The sequence below is a fragment of the Oncorhynchus tshawytscha genome, linkage group LG29, assembly GCF_018296145.1.
Source record: "Oncorhynchus tshawytscha isolate Ot180627B linkage group LG29, Otsh_v2.0, whole genome shotgun sequence".
NCBI lineage: Eukaryota > Metazoa > Chordata > Actinopteri > Salmoniformes > Salmonidae > Oncorhynchus > Oncorhynchus tshawytscha.
Window position 1 is genome coordinate 31,389,488 of NC_056457.1, and position 26,160 is coordinate 31,415,647.

General features: G+C 43.4%; 1 protein-coding gene across 2 annotated transcripts in view; it reads left to right on the forward strand.

Moving 5' to 3' along the window:
• The window catches only part of LOC112239456 (guanine nucleotide exchange factor VAV3), a 212,399-nt gene that overhangs the window by 23,741 nt on the left and 162,498 nt on the right, over positions 1–26,160 (forward strand). For both annotated transcript variants that reach the window (XM_042308465.1, XM_042308466.1), the window contains exon 2: positions 14,607–14,723. In XM_042308465.1, coding sequence (XP_042164399.1) covers positions 14,607–14,723 — 117 coding nt within the window. The remainder of the gene's footprint in view (positions 1–14,606; positions 14,724–26,160) is intronic.

Genomic DNA, 26,160 nt, shown 5'->3' on the forward strand with positions numbered 1-26,160 from the left:
GTGGACTAGAGTATACTGTCCACTGCCTAGGAAGTTTATAGAAACAGTACAAACTGAGGGGGTGTATAGAAACAGTACAAACTGAGGGGGTGTATAGAGACAGTACAAACTGAGGGGGTGTATAGAAACAGTACAAACTGAGGGGGTGTATAGAAACAGTACAAACTGAGGGGGTGTATAGAAACAGTACAAACTGAGGGGGTGTATAGAAACAGTACAAACTGAGGGGGTGTATAGAAACAGTACAAGCAAGTCTTTTCGGTAAGTCGGCTCATTTGGTTCCATTCACATAAACGAGTAGGCTGATTTGGCTCAATTCACTTAAAAGAGTCGGTTAATTTGGTTCCTTTCACATAAAAGAGTTGTTTCATTTGGTTCCTTTCACATAAAAGAGTCGGCTCATTTGGTTCCATTCACATAAAAGAGTCATCTCATTTGGTTCCTTTCACATAAAAGAGTCGGCTCATTTGGTTCCATTCACATAAAAGAGTCGACTCACTTGGTTCTATTCACTTAAAAGAGTCGGCTCATTTGGTTCCTTTCACATAAAAGAGTCGACTCACTTGGTTCTATTCACTTAAAAGAGCCGTCTCATTTGGTTCTCAAAAGATTGCCTGCAACTTGGTTGCATTGCATCGCAAGAGCGAAAAAAATAATCATATTTCATGCAACTGACTGTATGCAATGTCCAATCACATATCATTCTGTTTGGAACTCCGACCAAGTTGTCATGTCAACACAGCTGTCAGTGGGTTGTCAACACAGCTGTCAGTGGGTTGTCAACACAGCTGTCAGTGGGTTGTCAACACAGCTGTCAGTGGGTTGTCAACACAGCTGTCAGTGCTGCTGCAAACCACGACAAAAGAGACATGACAAAATGGAAATGGGAAAAAACTTCTAGATGCCATGGCTAGTCATGGTTTATGTACATGGTGCGGCAGTCAATAAAAGTAATTTTAAAAGAAAGTGAACCCAGACCTTTCTCGATGCAGTTTCAACTGAAATTGTCTAACATGAACTGCACTAGCTAGCTTAGCTTGTCGGAGGCTTGGTTCGGTAGCTAGAGCTTCTTAGGACTAGGCCCCTTTTTTTTCCTCAATTTCCGCCTGAATGACGTGCCCGAAGTAAACTGCCTGTTACTCAGGCCCTGAAGCCAGAATATGCACATAATTGGTACCATTGGAAAGACACTTTGAAGTTTGTAGAAATGTTGAAGTAATGTAGGAGAGTATAAGACAATAGATATGGTAGGAGAAAATCCAAAGAAAAAACAACCAGAATATTTTTTTTTTATAGACAATGCTCTTCCAATGGCAAGTATAAGGGCATACTCAATTCTAGCTCCCATGATGTAATTACTATGGCTTCCACTGGGTGTCAGCAGACTATGTTCAAGGTTTCAGGTGTGTAACTTCCAAAGCGAATAAGAAATAACAGTTTTAGTGGAAGGACACAGTCTTCAGAAATGAAGACAAAACGGTCCTAAAATTGGTTTCCTATTGAACATACTTCTTTCTGTAAGAAATATTATCATTTGATAACATTTTAGGGTATCTGAAGAATAAATAGAAATGTATTTTCACTTGTTGAAACAAAGTTTAGGAGTAGATTTTTGGATTCCTTTCTTTGCATGTTGAATGAGTTGATTACTCAAATCGATGGCACCAACAAAACTGACTTTTTGGGATATAAAGAAGGATTTTATCTAACAAAATGACACTACATGTTATAGCTGGGACCCTTTGGATGACAAATCAGAGGAAGATTTTCACAAAGCAAGTGAATATTTAATCGCTATTTGTGAATTTATGAAACCTGTGCCGGTGGAAAAATATTTTGATGTGAGGCGCCGTCCTCAAACAATCACATGGCATGTTTTCACTGTAATAGCTACTGTAAATCGGAGAGTGCATTTAGATTAACAAGAATTTAAGCATTCAACTGATATGACACTTGTATGTACCTAAATGTTTAATATCCATTTCTATAATTATTTATTTGAATTGCGCACCCTCCAATTTCACAGGAAGTAGGCTAGCTAGCTTGGTATAACATGGTTGGCAAATAGGCAACATTTTGGCTAGGTAGCAAAATTGTACAGCCAGCATTTTGTCTATATCAACATTACAATTATTAAACTTGTGTATAAACAAATATTTTATGAAAGGATTGGATGTTGCATGCAAATTCAATTGCATTTGACTTTCTTTGTGCATCAGCAAAGATGATGACATCACAATGCAAAAACTGTGTCAAAATTACTTTGTGTGACACAGGCTTTAGCCTTTACATTCACATGGTCTGTGGCCTGCTGTTATAGGCTTTACATACAGGCTTTACATTCCCATGGTCCGTGGCCTGCTGTTATAGGCTTTACATTCACATGGTCTGTGGCCTGCTGTTATAGGCTTTACATTCACATGGTCTGTGGCCTGCTGTTATAGGCTTTACATTCCCATGGTCTGTGGCCTGCTGTTATAGGCTTTACATTCACATGGTCTGTGGCCTGCTGTTATAGGCTTTACATTCACATGGTCTGTGGCCTGCTGTTATAGGCTTTACATTCAGGCTTTACATTCCCATGGTCTGTGGCCTGCTGTTATAGGCTTTACATTCACATGGTCCGTGGCCTGCTGTTATAGGCTTTACATTCAGGCTTTACATTCCCATGGTCCGTGGCCTGCTGTTATAGGCTTTACATTCACATGGTCCGTGGCCTGCTGTTATAGGCTTTACATTCAGGCTTTACATTCCCATGGTCTGTGGCCTGCTGTTACAGGCTTTACATTCAGGCTTTACATTCACATGGTCTGTGGCCTGCTGTCTTCCTCCTATAGTGTTTCACACGACGCCATTTCTTCGCGACAAACACACAAATCTCAAGAGGGACCCAGAAGACACCGGAGGTGCGTCAGAGAGAGAGAGAGAGCATGCATAGGTTGTGTCATTCATCGCTACAGTTAAATCAGTGTTGTATCTCTCTCGTCTATGTGTGACGCTTCGAGCAGTTGCACGTCCGCCGGGAATACAACCTGATACAGTGGTGAAACTAAGCATTTCAGCTTCAATTCCAGACTAGTAGCACACAGAGTATGTCTGAAATGGCACCCTGTTCCTTACATAGTACACTACTTTTGACCAAGGCCTGTATGGCTCTAGAGAAAAGTAGTGCACTATATAGGTCATTTCAGATGCTCTCTCTTCCTGTTGGCTGGGCTGGCTTCTCTGTACTGTATGCGTATCAGATTGACTTGACGGATGGACAGAAAGAGAAGAAGTCTATCAGGTCTCCAACACTAACCCTGGACAGCAGTCCTCTGCTTCCTCTGGGACAGAGTCGGCCATCTTACTGTCTGTTAATTGACACTCATTAACCAATAAGAGATGAGTTGAGTCTAACTCAGGTTGACTTGTGGGAGATCTAGAACCAAACAGAGTGGGATGTAATTAGCTGCTAGGCTAGGCTAGGCTAGGCAAGGCTACAGTACACACTGGGGTTTTAAAAGACCCACTCACTGTACTGTACGGAATACATAAGCAGAAAGAAATAGGATCCATATAATGGAGGCCAAGCACACTGCATCTCAACCAACTGAACAGAGCAATACCACATGACTTGAAAAGGGATGGTGACACTCTTTGTCTTATTTCTGCAGATGGTTTCTGCATGGTGCTGCAGATATGAAACGCTACACCATTATAGACTACAGTGCTGTGGTCATTTCTCTCTACCCTTGAGTCCTCCCTGGTCCTCCCCTCCCTACTCCGCAGGTGTACACACGCTCATGCACACACAAACACACACACACACACACACACACACACACAAACATGCACTCTTGCACGCACTCACACTCACACACACACACACACTAACATAAGCCCATGGTTCCATTCTCCGCTGATACAGGATACAGTACGTGGAATCGTCATTCCATAACAAGAGATGTGTGAGTCTACACACACCAGTCAGTAGTGTAGATGAGAGCTCCTAATGCAGAAAACAGCCATGTGTGAAACCATCTCTGGACACTCCCTGCCACTTGCACGCTTGTTAAAACCATCCCTTCTTGACTCCCTGCACCCAGCCTGCTTCACCCCTACGATATAGAGTGGGTCTCAGCCCACTGAGCCCAGTGGTACAGAGTTAGTGGGTTTCAGGCCATTGAGCCCAGTGGTACAGAGTTAGTGGGTTTCAGATGCCTCTCTGTGAGACTGCTGTATCCTTCAGATACCGAAGCTGGTTGCAGGGTCGCTCAGAAGACCCCGGCGGCCGTCTCCAGGATGTGTTGCTCAGATTAAAACGCCATGCATACAAGTATAAACATTCAACATTATTTACTAGTTGCCTGTCTGTCTGTCTGTCTGTCTGTCTGTCTGTCTGTCTGTCTGTCTGTCTGTCTGTCTGTCTGTCTGTCTGTCTGTCTGTCTGTCTGTCTGTCTGTCTGTCTGTCTGTCTGTCTGTTTTTCTGTCTGTCTTTCTGTCAGTCTATCTAGCTGCCAGCCTGTCTGCCTGTCTATCAGTCTGCCTCGCTGCATATCTGCCTGCCTCTCTGCCTGTCTACCTGTCTGTCTACCTGTCTGTCTGCCTGTCTGTCTGCATGTCTGTCTGCCTATCTGCCTCCCTCTCTGCCTCTCTCTCTGTCTGTCTGCATGTCTGCCCTCCTGTCTGCATGTCTGCCCTCCTGTCTGCATGTCTGTCTGCCTGTCTGCATGTCTCTCTGCCTGTCTCTCTGCCTCTCTGCATGCCTCTCTGCCTGTCTGTCTGCATGTCTGTCTGCCTCTCTGTCTCCCTCTCTGCCTCTCTACCTGTCTCTCTGTCAGACTTATCTGGGGTTTTCTAGTCCAGGGCCTTTCAAATCAAATCAAATCAAATTTTATTTGTCACATACACATGGTTAGCAGATGTTAATGCGAGAGTAGCGAAATGCTTGTGCTTCTAGTTCCGACAATGCAGTAATAACCAACAAGTAATCTAACTAACAATTCCAAAACTACTGTCTTATACACAGTGTAAGGGGATAAAGAATATGTACATAAGGATATATGAATGAGTGATGGTACAGAGCAGCATAGGCAAGATACAGTAGATGGTATCGAGTACAGTATATACATATGAGATGAGTATGTAAACAAAGTGGCATAGTTAAAGTGGCTAGTGATACATGTATTACATAAGGATGCAGTCGATGATATAGAGTACAGTATATACGTATGCATATGAGATGAATAATGTAGGGTAAGTAACATTATATAAGGTAGCATTGTTTAAAGTGGCTAGTGATATATTTACATCATTTCCCATCAATTCCCATTATTAAAGTGGCTGGAGTTGAGTCAGTGTCAGTGTCAGTGTGTTGGCAGCAGCCACTCAATGTTAGTGGTGGCTGTTTAACAGTCTGATGGCCTTGCGATAGAAGCTGTTTTTCAGTCTCTCGGTCCCAGCTTTGATGCACCTGTACTGACCTCGCCTTCTGGATGATAGCGGGGTGAACAGGCAGTGGCTCGGGTGGTTGATGTCCTTGATGATCTTTATGGCCTTTCTGTAACATCGGGTGGTGTAGGTGTCCTGGAGGGCAGGTAGTTTGCCCCCGGTGATGCGTTGTGCAGACCTCACTACCCTCTGGAGAGCCTTACGGTTGAGGGCGGAGCAGTTGCCGTACCAGGCAGTGATACAGCCCGCCAGGATGCTCTCGATTGTGCATCTGTAGAAGTTTGTGAGTGCTTTTGGTGACAAGCCAAATTTATTCAGCCTCCTGAGGTTCTTCAGCCTCTCACATAGGTATTTCTCTTGTCCAGATGGGTTAGGGCAGTGTGCATTGTGGTTGAGATTGCATCGTCTGTGAACCTATTTGGGCGGTAAGCAAATTGGAGTGGGTCTAGGGTGTCAGGTAGGGTGGAGGTGATATGGAAGTGAGTGCTACGGGGCGGTAGTCGTTTAGCTCAGTTACCTTAGCTTTCTTGGGAACAGGAACAATGGTGGCCCTCTTGAAGCATGTGGGAACAGCAGACTGGTATAGGGATTGATTGAATATGTCCGTAAACACACCGGCCAGCTGATCTGCGCATGCTCTGAGGGCGCGGCTGGGGATGCCGTCTGGGCCTGCAGCCTTGCGAGGGTTAACACGTTTAAATGTCTTACTCACCTCGGCTGCAGTGAAGGAGAGACCGCATGTTTTCGTTGCAGGCCTTGTCAGTGGCACTGTATTGTCCTCAAAGCGGGCAAAAAAGTTATTTAGTCTGCCTGGGAGCAAGATATCCTGGTCCGTGACTGGGCTGGGTTTCTTCCTGTAGTCCGTGATTGACTGTAGACCCTGCCACATGCCTCTTGTGTCTGAGCCGTTGAATTGAGATTCTACTTTGTCTCTGTACTGACGCTTAGCTTGTTTGATAGCCTTGCGGAGGGAATAGCTGCACTGTTTATATTCGGTCATGTTACCAGACACCTTGCCCTGATTAAAAGCAGTGGTTCGCGCTTTCAGTTTCACGCGAATGCTGCCATCAATCCACGGTTTCTGGTTAGGGAATGTTTTAATCGTTGCTATGGGAACGACATCTTCAACACACGTTCTAATGAACTCGCACACCGAATCAGCGTATTCGTCAATATTGTTATCTGACGCAATACGAAACATATCCCAGTCCACGTGATGGAAGCAGTCTTGGAGTGTGGAGTCATCTTGGTCGGACCAGCGTTGGACAGACCTCAGTGTGGGAGCCTCTTGTTTTAGTTTCTGTCTGTAGGCAGGGATCAACAAAATGGAGTCGTGGTCAGCTTTTCCGAAAGGGGGGCGGGGCAGGGCCTTATATGCGTCGCGGAAGTTAGAGTAACAATGATCCAAGGTCTTTCCACCCCTGGTTGCACAATCGATATGCTGATAAAATTTAGGGAGTCTTGTTTTCAGATTAGCCTTGTTAAAATCCCCAGCTACAATGAATGTAGCCTCCGGATAAATGGTTTCCAGTTTGCAGAGAGTTAAATAAAGTTCGTTCAGAGCCATCGATGTGTCTGCTTGGGGGGGGATATATACGGCTGTGATTATAATCGAAGAGAATTCTCTTGGTAGATAATGCGGTCTACATTTGATTGTGAGGAATTCTAAATCAGGTGAACAGAAGGATTTGAGTTCCTGTATGTTTCTTTCATCACACCATGTCACGTTAGCCATAAGGCATACGCCCCCGCCCCTCTTCTTACCAGAAAGATGTTTGTTTCTGTCGGCGCGATGCGTGGAGAAACCCGTTGGCTGCACCGCCTCGGATAGCGTCTCTCCAGTGAGCCATGTTTCCGTGAAGCAAAGAACGTTACAGTCTCTGATGTCCCTCTGGAATGCTACCCTTGCTCGGATTTCATCAACCTTGTTGTCAAGAGACTGGACATTGGCAAGAAGAATGCTAGGGAGTGGTGCACGGTGTGCCCGTCTCCGGAGTCTGACCAGAAGACCGTCTCGTTTCCCTCTTTTTCGGAGTCGTTTTTTTGGGTCGCTGCATGGAATCCACTCCGTTGTCCTGTTTGTAAGGCAGAACACAGGATCCGCGTCGCGAAAAACATATTCTTGGTCGTACTGATGGTGAGTTGACGATGATCTTATATTCAGTAGTTCTTCTCGACTGTATGTAATGAAACCTAAGATGACCTGGGGTACTAATGTAAGAAATAACACGTAAAAAAACAAAAAACTGCATAGTTTCCTAGGAACGCGAAGCGAGGCGGCCATCTCTGTCGGCGCCGGAAGTTCAAGGGACTTTCTTGTGAACTCGTCTGTAATGCATAATAAGATTTGGGTGGAGCAGAATTTCATATTTGATGTTTGTTCCCATCGTCGTCTTCACAGACAGCTCTGAATCCGTGCCACAGTTACGGAGTACAGCTAAATATGTGACGAAATGCTATGAATAAAGAAAGATGTCTCTCGGTTGTTTGACCTGTATTCAGTTAGTTTATCTTAATAGTGTACCAGTGTTCTGTAACACAGACTCAGCTCCATTCATCATTGGCTGCATGTACTTGTGTTGTTAGTGTAGTTACAGCATCACACAGACTCGGCTGCGTCGTTTTAAAAATGAGAGAGAGAACGGCTTTTCCTGTGAAATCCTGCTTGTAAAGTCAAACCTAAATGACAAACAAAAAGTGAGCAACCAACCCCAAATGTTGCTGGTTCGAAACCCCAAGCTGGCAAATTTGCAGTTTAAGTCTTGAGCAGTTAATCCCCAGCAACTACATCGATTAATGCAGCCCCCCCCCCCCACACATACCTGTCTGATTCAGAGGGGTTGGGTTAAATGCGAAAGACCGATTTCCCAAACCTACTAGGTATCCCCCTCTCTGAAGGGTATAAAACTGACTAGGTACCCCCTCTCTGAAGGGTATAAAACTGACTAGGTACCCCCTCTCTGAAGGGTATAAAACTGACTAGGTACCCCCTCTCTGAAGGGTATAAAACTGGCTAGGTATCCCCCTCTCTGAAGGGTGTAAAACTGACTAGGTATCCCCCTCTCTGAAGGGTATAAAACTGACTAGGTACCCCCTCTCTGAAGGGTATAAAACTGACTAGGTATCCCCCTCTCTGAAGGGTATAAAACTGACTAGGTATCCCCCTCTCTGAAGGGTGTAAAACTGACTAGGTATCCCCCTCTCTGAAGGGTATAAAACTGACTAGGTATCCCCCTCTCTGAAGGGTGTAAAACTGACTAGGTATCCCCCTCTCTGAAGGGTATAAAACTGACTAGGTACCCCCCTCTCTGAAGGGTATAAAACTGACTAGGTATCCCCCTCTCTGAAGGGTGTAAAACTGACTAGGTATCCCCCTCTCTGAAGGGTATAAAACTGACTAGGTATCCCCCTCTCTGAAGGGTGTAAAACTGACTAGGTATCCCCCTCTCTGAAGGGTGTTAAACTGACTAGGTATCCCCCTCTCTGAAGGGTTTAAAACTGACTAGGTATCCCCTCTCTGAAGGGTGTAAAACTGACTAGGTATCCCCCTCTCTGAAGGGTGTAAAACTGACTAGGTACCCCCTCTGAAGGGTGTAAAACTGACTAGGTACCCCCTCTCTGAAGGGTGTTAAACTGACTAGGTACCCCCTCTCTGAAGGGTGTAAAACTGACTAGGTATCCCCCTCTCTGAAGGGTATAAAACTGACTAGGTATCCCCCTCTCTGAAGGGTATAAAACTGACTAGGTATCCCCCTCTCTGAAGGGTGTAAAACTGACTAGGTATCCCCCTCTCTGAAGGGTATAAAACTGACTAGGTATCCCCCTCTCTGAAGGGTTTAAAACTGACTAGGTATCCCCCTCTCTGAAGGGTATAAAACTGACTAGGTATCCCCCTCTCTGAAGGGTGTAAAACTGACTAGGTATCCCCCTCTCTGAAGGGTATAAAACTGACTAGGTATCCCCCTCTCTGAAGGGTGTAAAACTGACTAGGTATCCCCCTCTCTGAAGGGTGTAAAACTGACTAGGTACCCCCTCTCTGAAGGGTGTAAAACTGACTAGGTACCCCCCTCTCTGAAGGGTGTTAAACTGACTAGGTACCCCCCTCTCTGAAGGGTGTAAATCTGACTAGGTATCCCCCTCTCTGAAGGGTATAAAACTGACTAGGTATCCCCCTCTCTGAAGGGTATAAAACTGACTAGGTATCCCCCTCTCTGAAGGGTGTAAAACTGACTAGGTATCCCCCTCTCTGAAGGGTATAAAACTGACTAGGTATCCCCCTCTCTGAAGGGTTTAAAACTGACTAGGTATCCCCCCTCTGAAGGGTATAAAACTGACTAGGTATCCCCCTCTCTGAAGGGTATAAAACTGACTAGGTACCCCCTCTCTGAAGGGTATAAAACTGACTAGGTACCCCCCTCTCTGAAGGGTATAAAACTGACTAGGTACCCCCTCTCTGAAGGGTATAAAACTGACTAGGTATCCCCCTCTCTGAAGGGTGTAAAACTGACTAGGTATCCCCCTCTCTGAAGGGTATAAAACTGACTAGGTATCCCCCTCTCTGAAGGGTATAAAACTGACTAGGTATCCCCCTCTCTGAAGGGTATAAAACTGAATAGGTATCCCCCTCTCTGAAGGGTATAAAACTGACTAGGTATCCCCCTCTCTGAAGGGTATAAAACTGACTAGGTATCCCCCTCTCTGAAGGGTATAAAACTGACTAGGTATCCCCCTCTCTGAAGGGTATAAAACTGACTAGGTATCCCCCTCTCTGAAGGGTATAAAACTGACTAGGTATCCCCTCTCTGAAGGGTATAAAACTGACTAGGTATCCCCCTCTCTGAAGGGTATAAAACTGACTAGGTATCCCCTCTCTGAAGGGTATAAAACTGACTAGGTATCCCCCTCTCTGAAGGGTATAAAACTGACTAGGTATCCCCCTCTCTGAAGGGTGTAAAACTGACTAGGTATCCCCCTCTCTGAAGGGTATAAAACTGACTAGGTATCCCCCTCTCTGAAGGGTATAAAACTGACTAGGTATCCCCCTCTCTGAAGGGTATAAAACTGACTAGGTATCCCCCTCTCTGAAGGGTATAAAACTGACTAGGTATCGCCCTCTCTGAAGGGTATAAAACTGACTAGGTATCCCCCTCTCTGAAGGGTATAAAACTGACTAGGTATCCCCCTCTGAAGGGTATAAAACTGACTAGGTATCCCCCTCTCTGAAGGGTATAAAACTGACTAGGTATCCCCCTCTCTGAAGGGTATAAAACTGACTAGGTATCCCCCTCTCTGAAGGGTGTAAAACTGACTAGGTATCCCCCTCTCTGAAGGGTATAAAACTGACTAGGTATCCCCCTCTCTGAAGGGTATAAAACTGACTAGGTGTCCCCCTCTGAAGGGTGTAAAACTGACTAGGTATCCCCCTCTCTGAAGGGTGTAAAACTGACTAGGTATCCCCCTCTCTGAAGGGTATAAAACTGACTAGGTATCCCCCTCTCTGAAGGGTGTAAAACTGACTAGGTATCCCCCTCTCTGAAGGGTATAAAACTGACTAGGTATCCCCCTCTCTGAAGGGTATAAAACTGACTAGGTATCCCCCTCTCTGAAGGGTGTAAAACTGACTAGGTATCCCCCTCTCTGAAGGGTGTAAAACTGACTAGGTATCCCCCTCTCTGAAGGGTATAAAACTGACTAGGTATCCCCCTCTCTGAAGGGTATAAAACTGACTAGGTATCCCCCTCTCTGAAGGGTGTAAAACTGACTAGGTATCCCCCTCTCTGAAGGGTGTAAAACTGACTAGGTATCCCCCTCTCTGAAGGGTATAAAACTGACTAGGTATCCCCCTCTCTGAAGGGTATAAAACTGACTAGGTATCCCCCTCTCTGAAGGGTGTAAAACTGACTAGGTATCCCCCTCTCTGAAGGGTGTAAAACTGACTAGGTATCCCCCTCTCTGAAGGGTGTAAAACTGACTAGGTATCCCCCTCTCTGAAGGGTGTAAAACTGACTAGGTATCCCCCTCTCTGAAGGGTATAAAACTGACTAGGTATCCCCTTCTCTGAAGGGTGTAAAACTGACTAGGTATCCCCCTCTCTGAAGGGTATAAAACTGACTAGGTATCCCCCTCTCTGAAGGGTATAAAACTGACTAGGTATCCCCCTCTCTGAAGGGTATAAAACTGACTAGGTATCCCCCTCTCTGAAGGGTATAAAACTGACTAGGTATCCCCCTCTCTGAAGGGTATAAAACTGACTAGGTATCCCCCTCTCTGAAGGGTATAAAACTGACTAGGTATCCCCCTCTCTGAAGGGTATAAAACTGACTAGGTATCCCCCTCTCTGAAGGGTTTCAAAAAAGAGCTGCTTAGAGCCTGTTTACTTGTTAAAGTCCTGTTGATTACAGAGTGTTTGTGAGGACTGATTTTTAACAGCCTGTTGATGTCATTTTAACAACCTGTTGATGTCATTTTAACAGCTTAGCTTGGTGTGATGAAGTCTTGTGTTGGAGAACATCTCCATCAGCATATACCTTAACAGGACACCACAGATTATAATGTTACTACAGCAGCTGAAGGCTCTACTATGTCGATTGGTCGTTGAGGATATCCAATGTCGAGTGACTTAAATCCATCATTTGGCCATTATACTTGAAATATGAACACTTCATGATGTCAATTACCTTGCAATATTCAAAACCTGCAGAGAAAACAGCTTCTTGCGATCTACTTTCCTCAGACATTAATCGAATCAAATCAAATGTATTTATATAGCCCTTCGTACATCAGCTGATATCTCAAAGTGCTGTACAGAAACCCAGCCTAAAACCCCAAACAGCAAGCAATGCAGGTGTAGAAGCACGGTGGCTAGGAAAAACTCCCTAGAAAGGCCAAAACCTAGGAAGAAACCTAGAGAGGAACCAGGCTATGAGGGGTGGCCAGTCCTCTTCTGGCTGTGCCGGGTGGAGATTATAACAGAACATGGCCAAGATGTTCAAATGTTCATAAATGACCCGTATGGTCAAATAATAATAATCACAGTAGTTGTCGAGGGTGCAGCAAGTCAGCACCTCAGGAGTAAATGTCAGTTGGCTTTTCATAGCCGATCAATCAGAGTATCTCTACCGCTCCTGTTGTCTCTAGAGAGTTGAAAACAGCTGGTCTGGGACAGGTAGCACGTCCAGTGAACAGGTCAGGGTTCCATAGCGACAGGCAGAACAGTTGGAACTGGAGCAGCAGCATGGCCAGGTGGACTGGGGACAGCAAGTAGTCATCAGGCCAGGGAGTCCTGGTCCTAGGGCTCAGGTCCTCCGAGAGAGAGAAAGAAAGAGAAAAGGAGAGAATTAGAGAAGGCACACTTAGATTCACACAGGACACCGAATAGGACAGGAGAAGTACTCCAGATATAACAAACTGACCCTAGCCCCTCGACACATAAACTACTGCAGCATAAATACTGGAGGCTGAGACAGGAGGGGTCAGACGAGAATGTCTTGTTACAGATGAGGGAGCATTTCAGTTCAGACCTGGTTGGGAATATTTTAGTAACGACGGAGGTGTGCCATCAGCATCCTCCTATAAATCAGTCAATGAGGACAATATCCTCTCTTTCATCCAGGGTTTATCACAGAGTACCCACTGAGTAGCTAACCCACTGAGTAGCTAACCCACTGAGTAGCTAACCCACTGAGTAGCTAACCCACTGAGTAGCTAACCCACTGAGTAGCTAACCCACTGAGTAGCTAACCCACTGAGTAGCTAACCCACTGAGTAGCTAACCCATTGTGTGTCAACCATGTTTTATGTCAGACAATTATGTTTCAACGGGCCTCCTCGTTTGTATCTGTCCCAGACACGGCACTCTGATCAAAAAGGTTGAGATGATACTGAGTGTGGTGGACACCTCTCCCAGCTTTTCAAAATCCTAAGACGTAGATAGCGTCCGTCGTGATTCGTGTCAGCGTTTTTTAGTTTTTTGAAAAACATTTAATTCAGCCAACGTTTCGTGGCAGGGTTTGAGGCTGCTGACTCTGTTTATGTGTGGCTGTGAGAGTGATGTGGTTTGGAAGAGACCCTGCCTGTCTATTGATCTTCATTAGGTTAATTACCCCACATGTGGGATGCGCACAAGGCAGAAAGGTTTTGATGGGAGTCTTTACTTATTTGATTATGTCAGGATTCTGTCAGGATGTCTGCCTGCAGTTTTGGACAGACAATACTCCGTCCATTTTCAAACTCAACAAAGAGTTTCTGGTCTTTGACTGTTTATACGTGACTGTGATTTTGGCATATACAACAATGGCAGTATGTGTATTGTCTAAGAGAATGAAAATGTTTTGAGTGGCAGCCAAGTTGAAGTGTAAACCAGATGTGAACCTCTTCTGGCTCTTGAACGTGGTTCAATGTAAACAGTTTGTGGCAAACAGTTCAGGACCAAACGGTTCATGACCAAACAGTTCAGGACCAAACGGTTCATGACCAAACAGTTCAGGACCAAACGGTTCATGACCAAACAGTTCAGGACGAAACGGTTCATGACCAAACGGTTCAGGACCAAACGGTTCATGACCAAACAGTTCAGGACCAAACGTTTCATGACCAAACGGTTCAGGACCAAACGGTTCAGGTCCAAACGGTTCAGGTCCAAACGGTTCAGGTCCAGCGTTGAGAAGTAACAATAGTGAAATTTCAGTCTGAGGACTGTGGGATGGCTTCTAAAACATTGAATCGATGGGTATTTCTCAAATCAGCTTGCATTTCTGTCAAGACTTGAACAAATACGCGTTTCATATGAGCTCAAGCATTGATGCAAATCTGAATAAAATGTACAAATGTTACTTTGTGTGACTGTTGCTGTAGAGACTGAATGGTCATCACGTTATATTATCATTCAATTAACAGTAAAACATGACCGGTTCAGTCACCTGTTTGCATCCACAATGGATTAAAGTCAGCAATAAGAAAAGTGAGCAATAAAAGCAATAAGAAATCAACCTCTGCCTTTTATCGTTGAGCGTTCCAACTGCCTTTACCTCAAACTTAGTTCTTTTGGATGTTTTTTCTCCAGCCATTCTCATGAATTTTGTCATGGTTGTTGAGCAGCCCTCCTCTCCTTTGTTTGCTGAAGCGAAGGCTCACCTGATCCTCTAAAACATGTCTCCTTTTATTCCGTTTGTAGTTCCTGTGCTTGAGGAACATCCGGACGTTCCTCGCTGCGTGCTGTGAGACATTTGGCATGAAGAAGACTGAACTCTTTGAGGCCTTCGACTTGTTTGATGTGCGGGACTTTGGAAAGGTAAGAAACAGGACTTCTACGCTGTTTCATTGTGTGTGTGCAGTGCCTTTGGAAAGTATTCAGACCACATTACTTTTTCCACATTTTGTTAGGTTACAGCCTTACTCTAAAATGGATTAAATAGTTTTTCCCCCCCTCATCAATCTATACACAATACCCCATAATGACAAAGCAAAAACAGTTTTTTTTAGACATTTTTCCTAATTCATGAAAAAACAAAACAGAAATAACTTATTTACATAAATATTCAGACCCTTTGCTATGTGACGGGAAATTGAGCTCCGGTGCATCCTGTTTCCATTGATCATCCTTGAGATGTTTCTACAACTTGATTTGAGTCTGAAAACGTTCCTAAAGCACTGTACATACCCTACTCCCTTCACATATTTATCTTTGGGGAAGGGGGTTCCATCTCTCACGCTGGAATCATCATGTTATCTGTTGCCCAAATGGGAAACACCTTGAGAATTATAGTGCACTACTATGTAAGGAGCTTAGTGTACTCTGTAGTGGGCTGTTATAGGAGTATAATATACACCATCGCCGACTGTATGAGAGAACCCACCACTGTTGGATCACTTGCAGAGAACAGTATTGAGCCGCTACAGTTGGCTGCTCTTCCTCTGTATGTGGACACCATTTACCGCAACACTGTATGGTGTAAGCAGTTATCTTGACACATAGGACAAGGCTTCAGTTTCCTCTCATTAAAACAAAAAAACACTACAACGGTTTAGTTGTTATGGGGTGAAAAGCCTTGATTTGCCTTGGTTCTTTATTGTGGTAGGACTCTTTTTGTCATGTTGTTAGCATGTGGGGACAGTCCAAATCAAATCAAATCAAAGCAAATCAAATTTTATTTGTCACATACACATGGTTAGCAGATGTTAATGCGAGTGTAGCGAAATGCTTGTGCTTCTAGTTCCAACAATGCAGTAATAACGAGCAAGTAATCTAACTAACAATTCCAAAACTACTGTCTTATACACAGTGTAAGGGGATAAAGAATATGTACATAAGGATATATGAATGAGTGATGGTACAGAGCAGCATAGGCAAGATACAGTAGCTGATATCGAGTACAGTATATACATATGAGATGAGTATGTAAACAAAGTGGCATAGTTAAAGTGGCTAGTGATACATGTATTACATAAGGATGCAGTCGATGATATAGAGTACAGTATCTACGTATGCATATGAGATGAATAATGTAGGGTAAGTAACATTATATGAGGTAGCATTGTTTATATATTTACATCATTTCCCATCAATTCCCATTATTAAAGTGGCTGGAGTTGAGTCAGTGTCATTGTCAGTGTGTTGGCAGCCACTCAATGTTAGTGGTGGCTGTTTAACAGTCTGATGGACTGGAGATAGAAGCTGTTTTTCAGTCTCTCGGTCCCAGCTTTGATGCACCTGTACTGACCTCGCCTTCTGGATGATAGCGGGGTGAACAGGCAGTGGCTCGGGTGGTTGATGTCCTTGATGATCTTTATGGCCTTCCTGTAACATCGGGTGGTGTAGGTGTCCTGGAGGGCAGGTAGTTTGCCCCCGGTGATGCGTTGTGCAGACCTCACTACCCTCTGGAGCCTGGTACAGCCCGCCAGGCAGTGATACAGCCCGCCAGGATGCTCGATTGTGCATCTGTAGAAGTTTGTGAGTGCTTTTGGTGACAAGCCAAATTTCTTCAGCCTCCTGAGGTTCTTCAGCCTCTCACATAGGTATTCCTCTTGTCCAGATGGGTTAGGGCACTGTGCAGTGTGGTTGAGATTGCATCGTCTGTGAACCTATTTGGGCGGTAAGCAAATTGGAGTGGGTCTAGGGTGTCAGGTAGGGTGGAGGTGATATGGTCCTTGACTAGTCTCTCAAAGCACTTCATGATGATGGATGTGAGTGCTACGGGGCGGTAATCGTTTAGCTCAGTTACCTTAGCTTTCTTGGGAACAGGAACAATGGTGGCCCTCTTGAAGCATGTGGGAACAGCAGACTGGTATAGGGATTGATTGAATATGTCCGTAAACACACCGGCCAGCTGGTCCATGTTGTTAGCATGTGGGGACAGTCCGTGTTGTTAGTATGTGGGGACAGTCCATGTTGTAAGTATGTGGGGACAGTCCATGTTGTAAGTATGTGGGGACAGCGCTGGTTCTGCTGCTAGTTTAATAAAGTCCATGTTGTTAGTATGTGGGGACAGTCCATGTTGTTAGCATGTGGGGACAGTCCATGTTGTTAGTATGTGGGGACAGTCCATGTTGTTAGTATGTGGGGACAGTCCATGTTGTTAGTATGTGGGGACAGTCCATGTTGTTAGTATGTGGGGACAGTCCATGTTGTTAGTATGTGGGGACAGTCCATGTTGTTGTTGTTAGTATGTGTGGGGTTGTTAAAGTCCATGTTGTATGTGGGGACAGTCCATGTTGTTAGGGAAAGTCCATGTTGTTAGTATGTGGGGACAGTCCATGTTGTTAAGTCCATGTTGTTAGTATGTGGGGACAGTCCATGTTGTTAGTATGTGGGGACAGTCCATGTTGTTAGTATGTGGCGACAGTCCATGTTGTTAGTATGTGGGGAAAGTCCATGTTGTTAGTATGTGGGGACAGTCCATGTTGTTAGTATGTGGCGACAGTCCATGTTGTTAGTATGTGCGGACAGTCCATGTTGTTTGTATGTGCGGACAGCGCTGGTTCTGCAGCTAGTTTAATAACGTTTATTTATACATCAGCAGGAAGGCAGGGAGCGAGGCTGGCTGTCCTCTGGGGTGGGAGGTGGCTGACAGACTGACAGGATGTTTGGCATTTTCTTCCTAGATGAGGATATGGGTCACACATTTTCATGCTTTTTGAGTGTGTGTGTGTGTGTGTGTGTGTTTGTGAGAGAGAGAGAGATATGAAGATACAGTGGGACGGTCTGACTGACATAGTTTTTGTTTCTGCCTTTGCCTCGATGACTTATAAACGTCTGTCAGGCTCCAGGCAGACTAGTACGTGTTGACTCTCTGATCAATAGGAACCCGTAGCCTGAATACCCAGATGGTTCCTGTGTAGAAACTCTACTAACCTTTGACCTCAAGCGCCACCTGGCCTCAGAAGTCCTCAGAAGTCCTAAGGCATCCAGGAAGTTAATTATGTGGATACTGCAGGTTACTTCCAGAGTAAAGGAAACGTGTAAGTGAGGGATACAAAGTGTATTGAAAGCAAGTGCTTCCAACCAGGTGTGGTACCTGAGCTAAATTAGCAATGAACATCCCATCATGCTTAGGGTCATGTATAAATATGCTGAGCAGGCATTATGTTGGCTACCATGGTTGTGCCCCCATAGGATGACAATGCCTCCATCCACAGGGCACGAGTGGTCACTGAATGGTTTGATGAGCATGAATATGATATAAACCGTCTGCCATGGCCGTCTTAAGTCACCAGAACTCAACCCAATTGATTCTGGAGCGGCTCCTGAGATTGCGTTTTCTACTACCATCAACAAAACACCAACTAACTAACTAACTAACTAACTAACTAACTAACTAACTAACTAATTCACTAACTAGCTAAGTATGTGGATCAACTAAATGGACTTTAGTAAAACCCCAAAATGATATAACCATTAGAAAACAGCTATACTAACTCACAATTTGTTTTCAATATGGGATTAGTAAAATATCGGGGAAATTGGGCAGAATCCACATGGTTAAAGCCTTTAAGTGATTTCTCCGGGTATCGTGCTTGGTTGAGTTAAGTCATTTATAATTAAAACACTGTCTGACTGCTGCCAGTCAAGAAGACACTATTTTCCTTCATACAAATCTCCAGAATATTCCAGCCACAAATCGACAGCTCCTTGTGGAATATCTACAAATATAGCTCTTCTTAATCCTTCTCACCAATCATCACTGTTTGCAGTTGTTAATATGTATGTTATTGTTATTTATTTTTTGATTAAAATTTTATTGTTTTTATTTCACTCTGTGGTCATGCTGCTGCTCCCTCTATGGTCATTCCACCCCAACCCACCCCCTCAACAGTCTTTACTCTGCCTCCACCCCACCCCACACCCCCTGCCTCCAACAGTCTTTACTCTGCCTCCACCCCACCCCTCAACAGTCTTTACTCTGCCTCCACTCCACCCCCCCCAACAGTCTTTACTCTGCCTCCACCCCACCCTCAACAGTCTTTACTCTGCCTCCAACCCTCAACAGTCTTTACTCTGCCTCCAACCCTCAACAGTCTTTACTCTGCCTCCAACCCTTCAACAGTCTTTACTCTGCCTCCAACCCTTCAACAGTCTTTACTCTGCCTCCAACCCCTTCAACAGTCTTTACTCTGCCTCCACCCCTTCAACAGTCTTTACTCTGCCTCCACCCCACCCCACCCCCCCCAACAGTCTTTACTCTGCCTCCACCCCACCCCTTCAACAGTCTTTACTCTGCCTCCACCCCCAACAGTCTTTACTCTGCCTCCACCCCCCAACAGTCTTTACTCTGCCTCCACCCCACCCCTCAACAGTCTTTACTCTGCCTCCACCCCACCCCCTCAACAGTCTTTACTCTGCCTCCACCCCACCCCACCCCCTCAACAGTCTTTACTCTGCCTCCACCCCACTCCCTCAACAGTCTTTACTCTGCCTCCACTCCACCCCTTCAACAGTCTTTATTCTGCCTCCACTCCACCCCTTCAACAGTCTTTACTCTGCCTCCACCCCACTCCCTCAACAGTCTTTATTCTGCCTCCACTCCACCCCTTCAACAGTCTTTACTCTGCCTCCACCCCACTCCCTCAACAGTCTTTATTCTGCCTCCACCCCTTCAACAGTCTTTACTCTGCCTCCACTCCACCCCTTCAACAGTCTTTATTCTGCCTCCACTCCACCCCTTCAACAGTCTTTACTCTGCCTCCACTCCACCCCCTCAACAGTCTTTACTCTGCCTCCACTCCACCCCTCAACAGTCTTTACTCTGCCTCCACTCCACCCCCTCAACAGTCTTTACTCTGCCTCCACTCCACCCCCTCAACAGTCTTTACTCTGCCTCCACTCCACCCCCTCAACAGTCTTTACTCTGCCTCCACTCCACCCCCTCAACAGTCTTTACTCTGCCTCCACTCCACCCCCTCAACAGTCTTTACTCTGCCTCCACCCCTTCAACAGTCTTTATTCTGCCTCCACCCCCCCTCAACAGTCTTTACTCTGCCTCCACCCCTTCAACAGTCTTTATTCTGCCTCCACCCCACCCCTTCAACAGTCTTTATTCTGCCTCCACCCCCTCAACAGTCTTTACTCTGCCTCCACCCCACCCCTTCAACAGTCTTTATTCTGCCTCCACCCCTTCAACAGTCTTTACTCTGCCTCCACCCCCTCAACAGTCTTTACTCTGCCTCCACCCCCTCAACCCACCCCATTGGACATTGATTTATTCATTTATTCAAGCCTAGGTCTAAGAGGCATGGAGAGGCGGCCTTTAGTTACTATGACCCCAGTGTCTGGAATAGCCTGCCAGAGAACCTGAGGGGGGCCGAAACTGTGGACATCTTTAAAAGCCATCTTAAAACAAGCCTTTTTACCTTTGCCTTAAGGTTCTTTTTAGTCTTTCAATTTTTATTGTTATTGTTTAGTTTTTTTATCCTCTTATGTTTATTCTGTAGTAAATAATTCTGTTTTTGTTTTCATTGTTTTTATTCGTTTTGTTACTGTAAAGCACATGTATATGGTACTACAGTTGTTATAGTATATATGGTACTACAGTTGTTATAGTATATATGGTACTACAGTTGTTATAGTATATATGGTACTACAGTTGTTATGGTGTATATAGTTCTACAGCTGTTATGGTGTATATAGTACTACAGTTGTTGTGGTGTGGGTGTATATAGTACTACAGTTGTTGTGGTGTATATAGTACTACAGTTGTTGTGGTGTATATAGTACTACAGTTGTTATAGTGTATATAGTACTACAGTTGTTATAGTATATATATTACTACAGTTGTTATAGTGTATATAGTACTACAGTTGTTATAGTGTATATAGTACTACAGTTGTTATAGTGTATATAGTACTACAGTTGTTATAGTGTATATAGTACTACAGTTGTTATAGTATATATAGTACTACAGTTGTTATAGTGTATATAGTACTACAGTTGTTATAGTGTATATAGTACTACAGTTGTTATAGTGTATATATTACTACAGTTGTTATAGTGTATATAGTACTACAGTTGTTATAGTGTATATAGTACTACAGTTGTTATAGTGTATATAGTACTACAGTTGTTATAGTGTATATAGTACTACAGTTGTTATAGTGTATATAGTACTACAGTTGTTATAGTATATATAGTACTACAGTTGTTATAGTGTATATAGTACTACAGTTGTTATAGTGTATATAGTACTACAGTTGTTATAGTATATATAGTACTACAGTTGTTATAGTATATATGGTACTACAGTTGTTATAGTGTATATAGTACTACAGTTGTTATAGTGTATATAGTACTACAGTTGTTATAGTGTATATAGTACTACAGTTGTTATAGTGTATATAGTGCTACAGTTGTTATAGTATATATAGTACTACAGTTGTTATAGTGTATATAGTACTACAGTTGTTATAGTGTATATAGTACTACAGTTGTTATGGTGTATATAGGACTACAGTTGTTATGGTGTATATAGTACTACAGTTGTTGTGGTGTGGGTGTATATAGTACTACAGTTGTTGTGGTGTATATAGTACTACAGTTGTTGTGGTGTATATAGTTCTACAGTTGTTATGGTGTATATAGTACAACAGTTGTTGTGGTGTGGGTGTATATAGTTCTACAGTTGTTATGGTGTATATAGTACTACAGTTGTTATGGTGTGGGTGTATATAGTACTACAGTTGTTGTGGTGTATATAGTACTACAGTTGTTGTGGTGTATATAGTTCTACAGTTGTTATGGTGTATATAGTACTACAGTTGTTGTGGTGTATATAGTACTACAGTTGTTGTGGTGTGGGTGTATATAGTTCTACAGTTGTTGTGGTGTATATAGTACTACAGTTGTTATGGTGTATATAGTACTACAGTTGTTATGGTGTGGGTGTATATAGTTCTACAGTTGTTGTGGTGTATATAGTTCTACAGTTGTTATGGTGTATATAGTACTACAGTTGTTGTGGTGTATATAGTTCTACAGTTGTTGTGGTGTATATAGTACTACAGTTGTTGTGGTGTATATAGTTCTACAGTTGTTATGGTGTATATAGTACTACAGTTGTTGTGGTGTGGGTGTATATAGTTCTACAGTTGTTGTGGTGTATATAGTACTACAGTTGTTATGGTGTATATAGTACTACAGTTGTTATGGTGTATATAGTGCTACAGTCATCAAGTTTGGGACGACACAACAGTGGTAGGCTTGATTACCAACAACGTTACGAGACGGCCTACAGGGAGGTTGAGGGCCCTCGGTGTGGTGTCAGGAAAATAACCTCACACTCAACGTCAACAAAACTAAGGAGATGATTGTGGACTTCAGGAAACAGCAGAGGGAACACCCCCCATCCACATCGATGGAACAGTAGTGGAGAGGGTAGCAAGTTAAGTTCCTCGGCATACACATCACAGACAAACTGAATTGGTCCACTCACACAGACAGCATCGTGAGGAAGGCACAGCAGCGCCTCTTCAACCTCAGGAGGCTGAAGAAATTCGGCTTGTCACCAAAAGCACTCACAAACTTCTACAGATGCACTATCGAGTCCTGTTATGCTGTATCACCGCCTGGTATGGCAACTGCACCGCCCTCAACCGTGGCTCTCCAGAGGGTATGAGGTCTGTGCTCACCGTTGTTACTACCTGCCCTCCAGGACACCTACACCACCCGATGCTACAGGAAGGCCATAAAGATCATCAAGTGACATCAACCACCCGTTGTGGTGTAGCCACTGCCTGTTCACCCCGCTGTCATCCAGAAGGCGAGGTCAGTACAGGTGCATCAAAGCTGGGACCGAGAGACTGAAAAACAGCTTCTATCTCAAGGCCATCAGACTGTTAAACAGCCACCACTAACATTGTACTGCCAACACACTGTCAATGACACTGACTCTACTCCAGCCACTTTAATCATGGGAATTGATGGGAAATTATGTAAATATATCACTAGCCACTTTAAACAATGCTACCTTATATAATGTTACTTACCCTACATTGTTCATCTCATATGCATACGTTGATACTGTACTCTATATCATCGACTGCATCCTTATGTAATACATGTATCACTAGCCACTTTAACTATGCCACTTGGTTTACATACTTATCTCATATGTATATACTGTACTACAGTTGTTATCATCTACTGTATCTTGCCTATGCTGCTCTGTACCATCACTCATTCATATATCCTTATGTACATATTCTTTATCCCCTTACACTGTGTATAAGACAGTAGTTTTTTTTTTTGGAATTGTTAGTTAGTTACTTGCTCGTTATTACTGCATTGTCGGAACTAGAAGCACAAGCATTTCTGCATTAACATCTGCTAACCATGTGTATGTGACAAATAAAATTTGATTTGACAGTTGTTGTGGTGTGGGTGTATATAGTACTACAGTTGTTGTGGTGTATATAGTACTACAGTTGTTATGGTGTATATAGGACTACAGTTGTTATAGTGTATATAGTACTACAGTTGTTGTGGTGTATATAGTACTACAGTTGTTGTGGTGTATATAGTGCTACAGTTGTTATGGTGTATATAATACTTCAGTTGTTATGGTGTTTATAGTACTACAGTTGTTGTGGTGTATATAGTACTACAGTTGTTGTGGTGTATATAGTACTACAGTTGTTATGGTGTATATAGTACTACAGTTGTTATGGTGTATATAGGACTTCAGTTGTTATGGTGTATATAGTACTACAGTTGTTGTGGTGTATATAGTACTACAGTTGTTATGGTGTATATAGTACTACAGTTGTTATGGTGTATATAGGACTTCAGTTGTTATAGTGTATATAGTACTACAGTTGTTGTGGTGTATATAGTACTACAGTTGTTGTGGTGTATATAGTGCTACAGTTGTTATGGTGTTCTACAGTTGTTATGGTGTATATAGTACTACAGTTGTTATGGTGTATATAGTACTACAGTTGTTGTGGTGTATATAGTACTACAGTTGTTGTGGTGTATATAGTACTACAGTTGTTGTGGTGTATATAGTACTACAGTTGTTGTGGTGTATATAGTACTACAGTTGTTATGGTGTATATAGTACTACAGTTGTTGTGTTGTATATAGTACTACAGTTGTTGTGGTGTATATAGTACTACAGTTGTTGTGGTGTATATAGTACTACAGTTGTTGTGGTGTATATAGTACTACAGTTGTTATGGTGTATATAGTACTACAGTTGTTATGGTGTATATAGTACTACAGTTGTTGTGGTGTATATAGTACTACAGTTGTTATGGTGTATATAGTACTACAGTTGTTATGGTGTATATAGTGCTACAGTTGTTGTGGTGTGGGTGTATATAGTACTACAGTTGTTGTGGTGTGGGTGTATATACTACTACAGTTGTTATAGTGTATATAGTACTACAGTTGTTGTGGTGTATATAGTACTACAGTTGTTGTGGTGTATATAGTGCTACAGTTGTTGTGGTGTATATAGTGCTACAGTTGTTGTGGTGTATATAGTACTACAGTTGTTGTGGTGTATATAGTACTACAGTTGTTGTGGTGTATATAGTACTACAGTTGTTATGGTGTATATAGTACTACAGTTGTTATGGTGTATATAGGACTTCAGTTGTTATGGTGTATATAGTACTACAGTTGTTATGGTGTATATAGTACTACAGTTGTTGTGGTGTATATAGTTCTACAGTTGTTATGGTGTATATAGTACTACAGTTGTTGTGGTGTGGGTGTATATAGTTCTACAGTTGTTGTGGTGTATATAGTACTACAGTTGTTATGGTGTATATAGTACTACAGTTGTTGTGGTGTATATAGTACTACAGTTGTTGTGGTGTGGGTGTATATAGTACTACAGTTGTTGTGGTGTGGGTGTATATAGTACTACAGTTGTTATAGTGTATATAGTACTACAGTTGTTGTGGTGTATATAGTACTACAGTTGTTGTGGTGTATATAGTGCTACAGTTGTTATGGTGTATATAGGACTTCAGTTGTTATAGTGTATATAGTACTACAGTTGTTGTGGTGTATATAGTACTACAGTTGTTGTGGTGTATATAGTACTACAGTTGTTATGGTGTATATAGGACTACAGTTGTTATAGTGTATATAGTACTACAGTTGTTGTGGTGTATATAGTACTCAAATCAAATCAAATCAAATCAAATCAAATTTTATTTGTCACATACACATGGTTAGCAGATGTTAATGCGAGTGTAGCGAAATGCTTGTGCTTCTAGTTCCGACAATGCAGTAATAACGAGCAAGTAATCTAACTAACAATTCCAAAAAAAACTACTGTCATACACAGTGTAAGGGGATAAAGAATATGTACATAAGGATATATGAATGAGTGATGGTACAGAGCAGCATAGGCAAGATACAGTAGATGATATCGAGTACAGTATATACATATGAGATAAGTATGTAAACCAAGTGGCATAGTTAAAGTGGCAAGTGATACATGTATTACATAAGGATGCAGTCGATGATATAGAGTACAGTATCAACGTATGCATATGAGATTAACAATGTAGGGTAAGTAACATTATATAAGGTAGCATTGTTTAAAGTGGCTAGTGATATATTTACATCATTTCCCATCAATTCCCATGATTAAAGTGGCTGGAGTAGAGTCAGTGTCATTGACAGTGTGTTGGCAGTAGCCACTCAATGTTAGTGGTGGCTGTTTAACAGTCTGATGGCCTTGAGATAGAAGCTGTTTTTCAGTCTCTCGGTCCCAGCTTTGATGCACCTGTACTGACCTCGCCTTCTGGATGGCAGCGGGGTGAACAGGCAGTGGCTCGGGTGGTTGATGCCCTTGATGATCTTTATGGCCTTCCTGTAGCATCGGGTGGTGTAGGTGTCCTGGAGGGCAGGTAGTTTGCCCCCGGGTGATGCGTTGTGCAGACCTCACTACCCTCTGGAGAGCCTTTGGTTGAGGGCGGTGCAGTTGCCATACCAGGCGGTGATACAGCCCGCCAGGATGCTCTCGATTGTGCATCTGTAGAAGTTTGTGAGTGCTTTTGGTGACAAGCCGAATTTCTTCAGCCTCCTGAGGTTGAAGAGGCGCTGCTGCGCCTTCCTCACGATGCTGTCTGTGTGAGTGGACCAATTCAGTTTGTCTGTGATATGTATGCCGAGGAACTTAAAACTTGCTACCCTCTCCACTACTGTTCCATCGATGTGGATGGGGGGTGTTCCCTCTGCTGTTTCCTGAAGTCCACAATCATCTCCTTAGTTTTGTTGA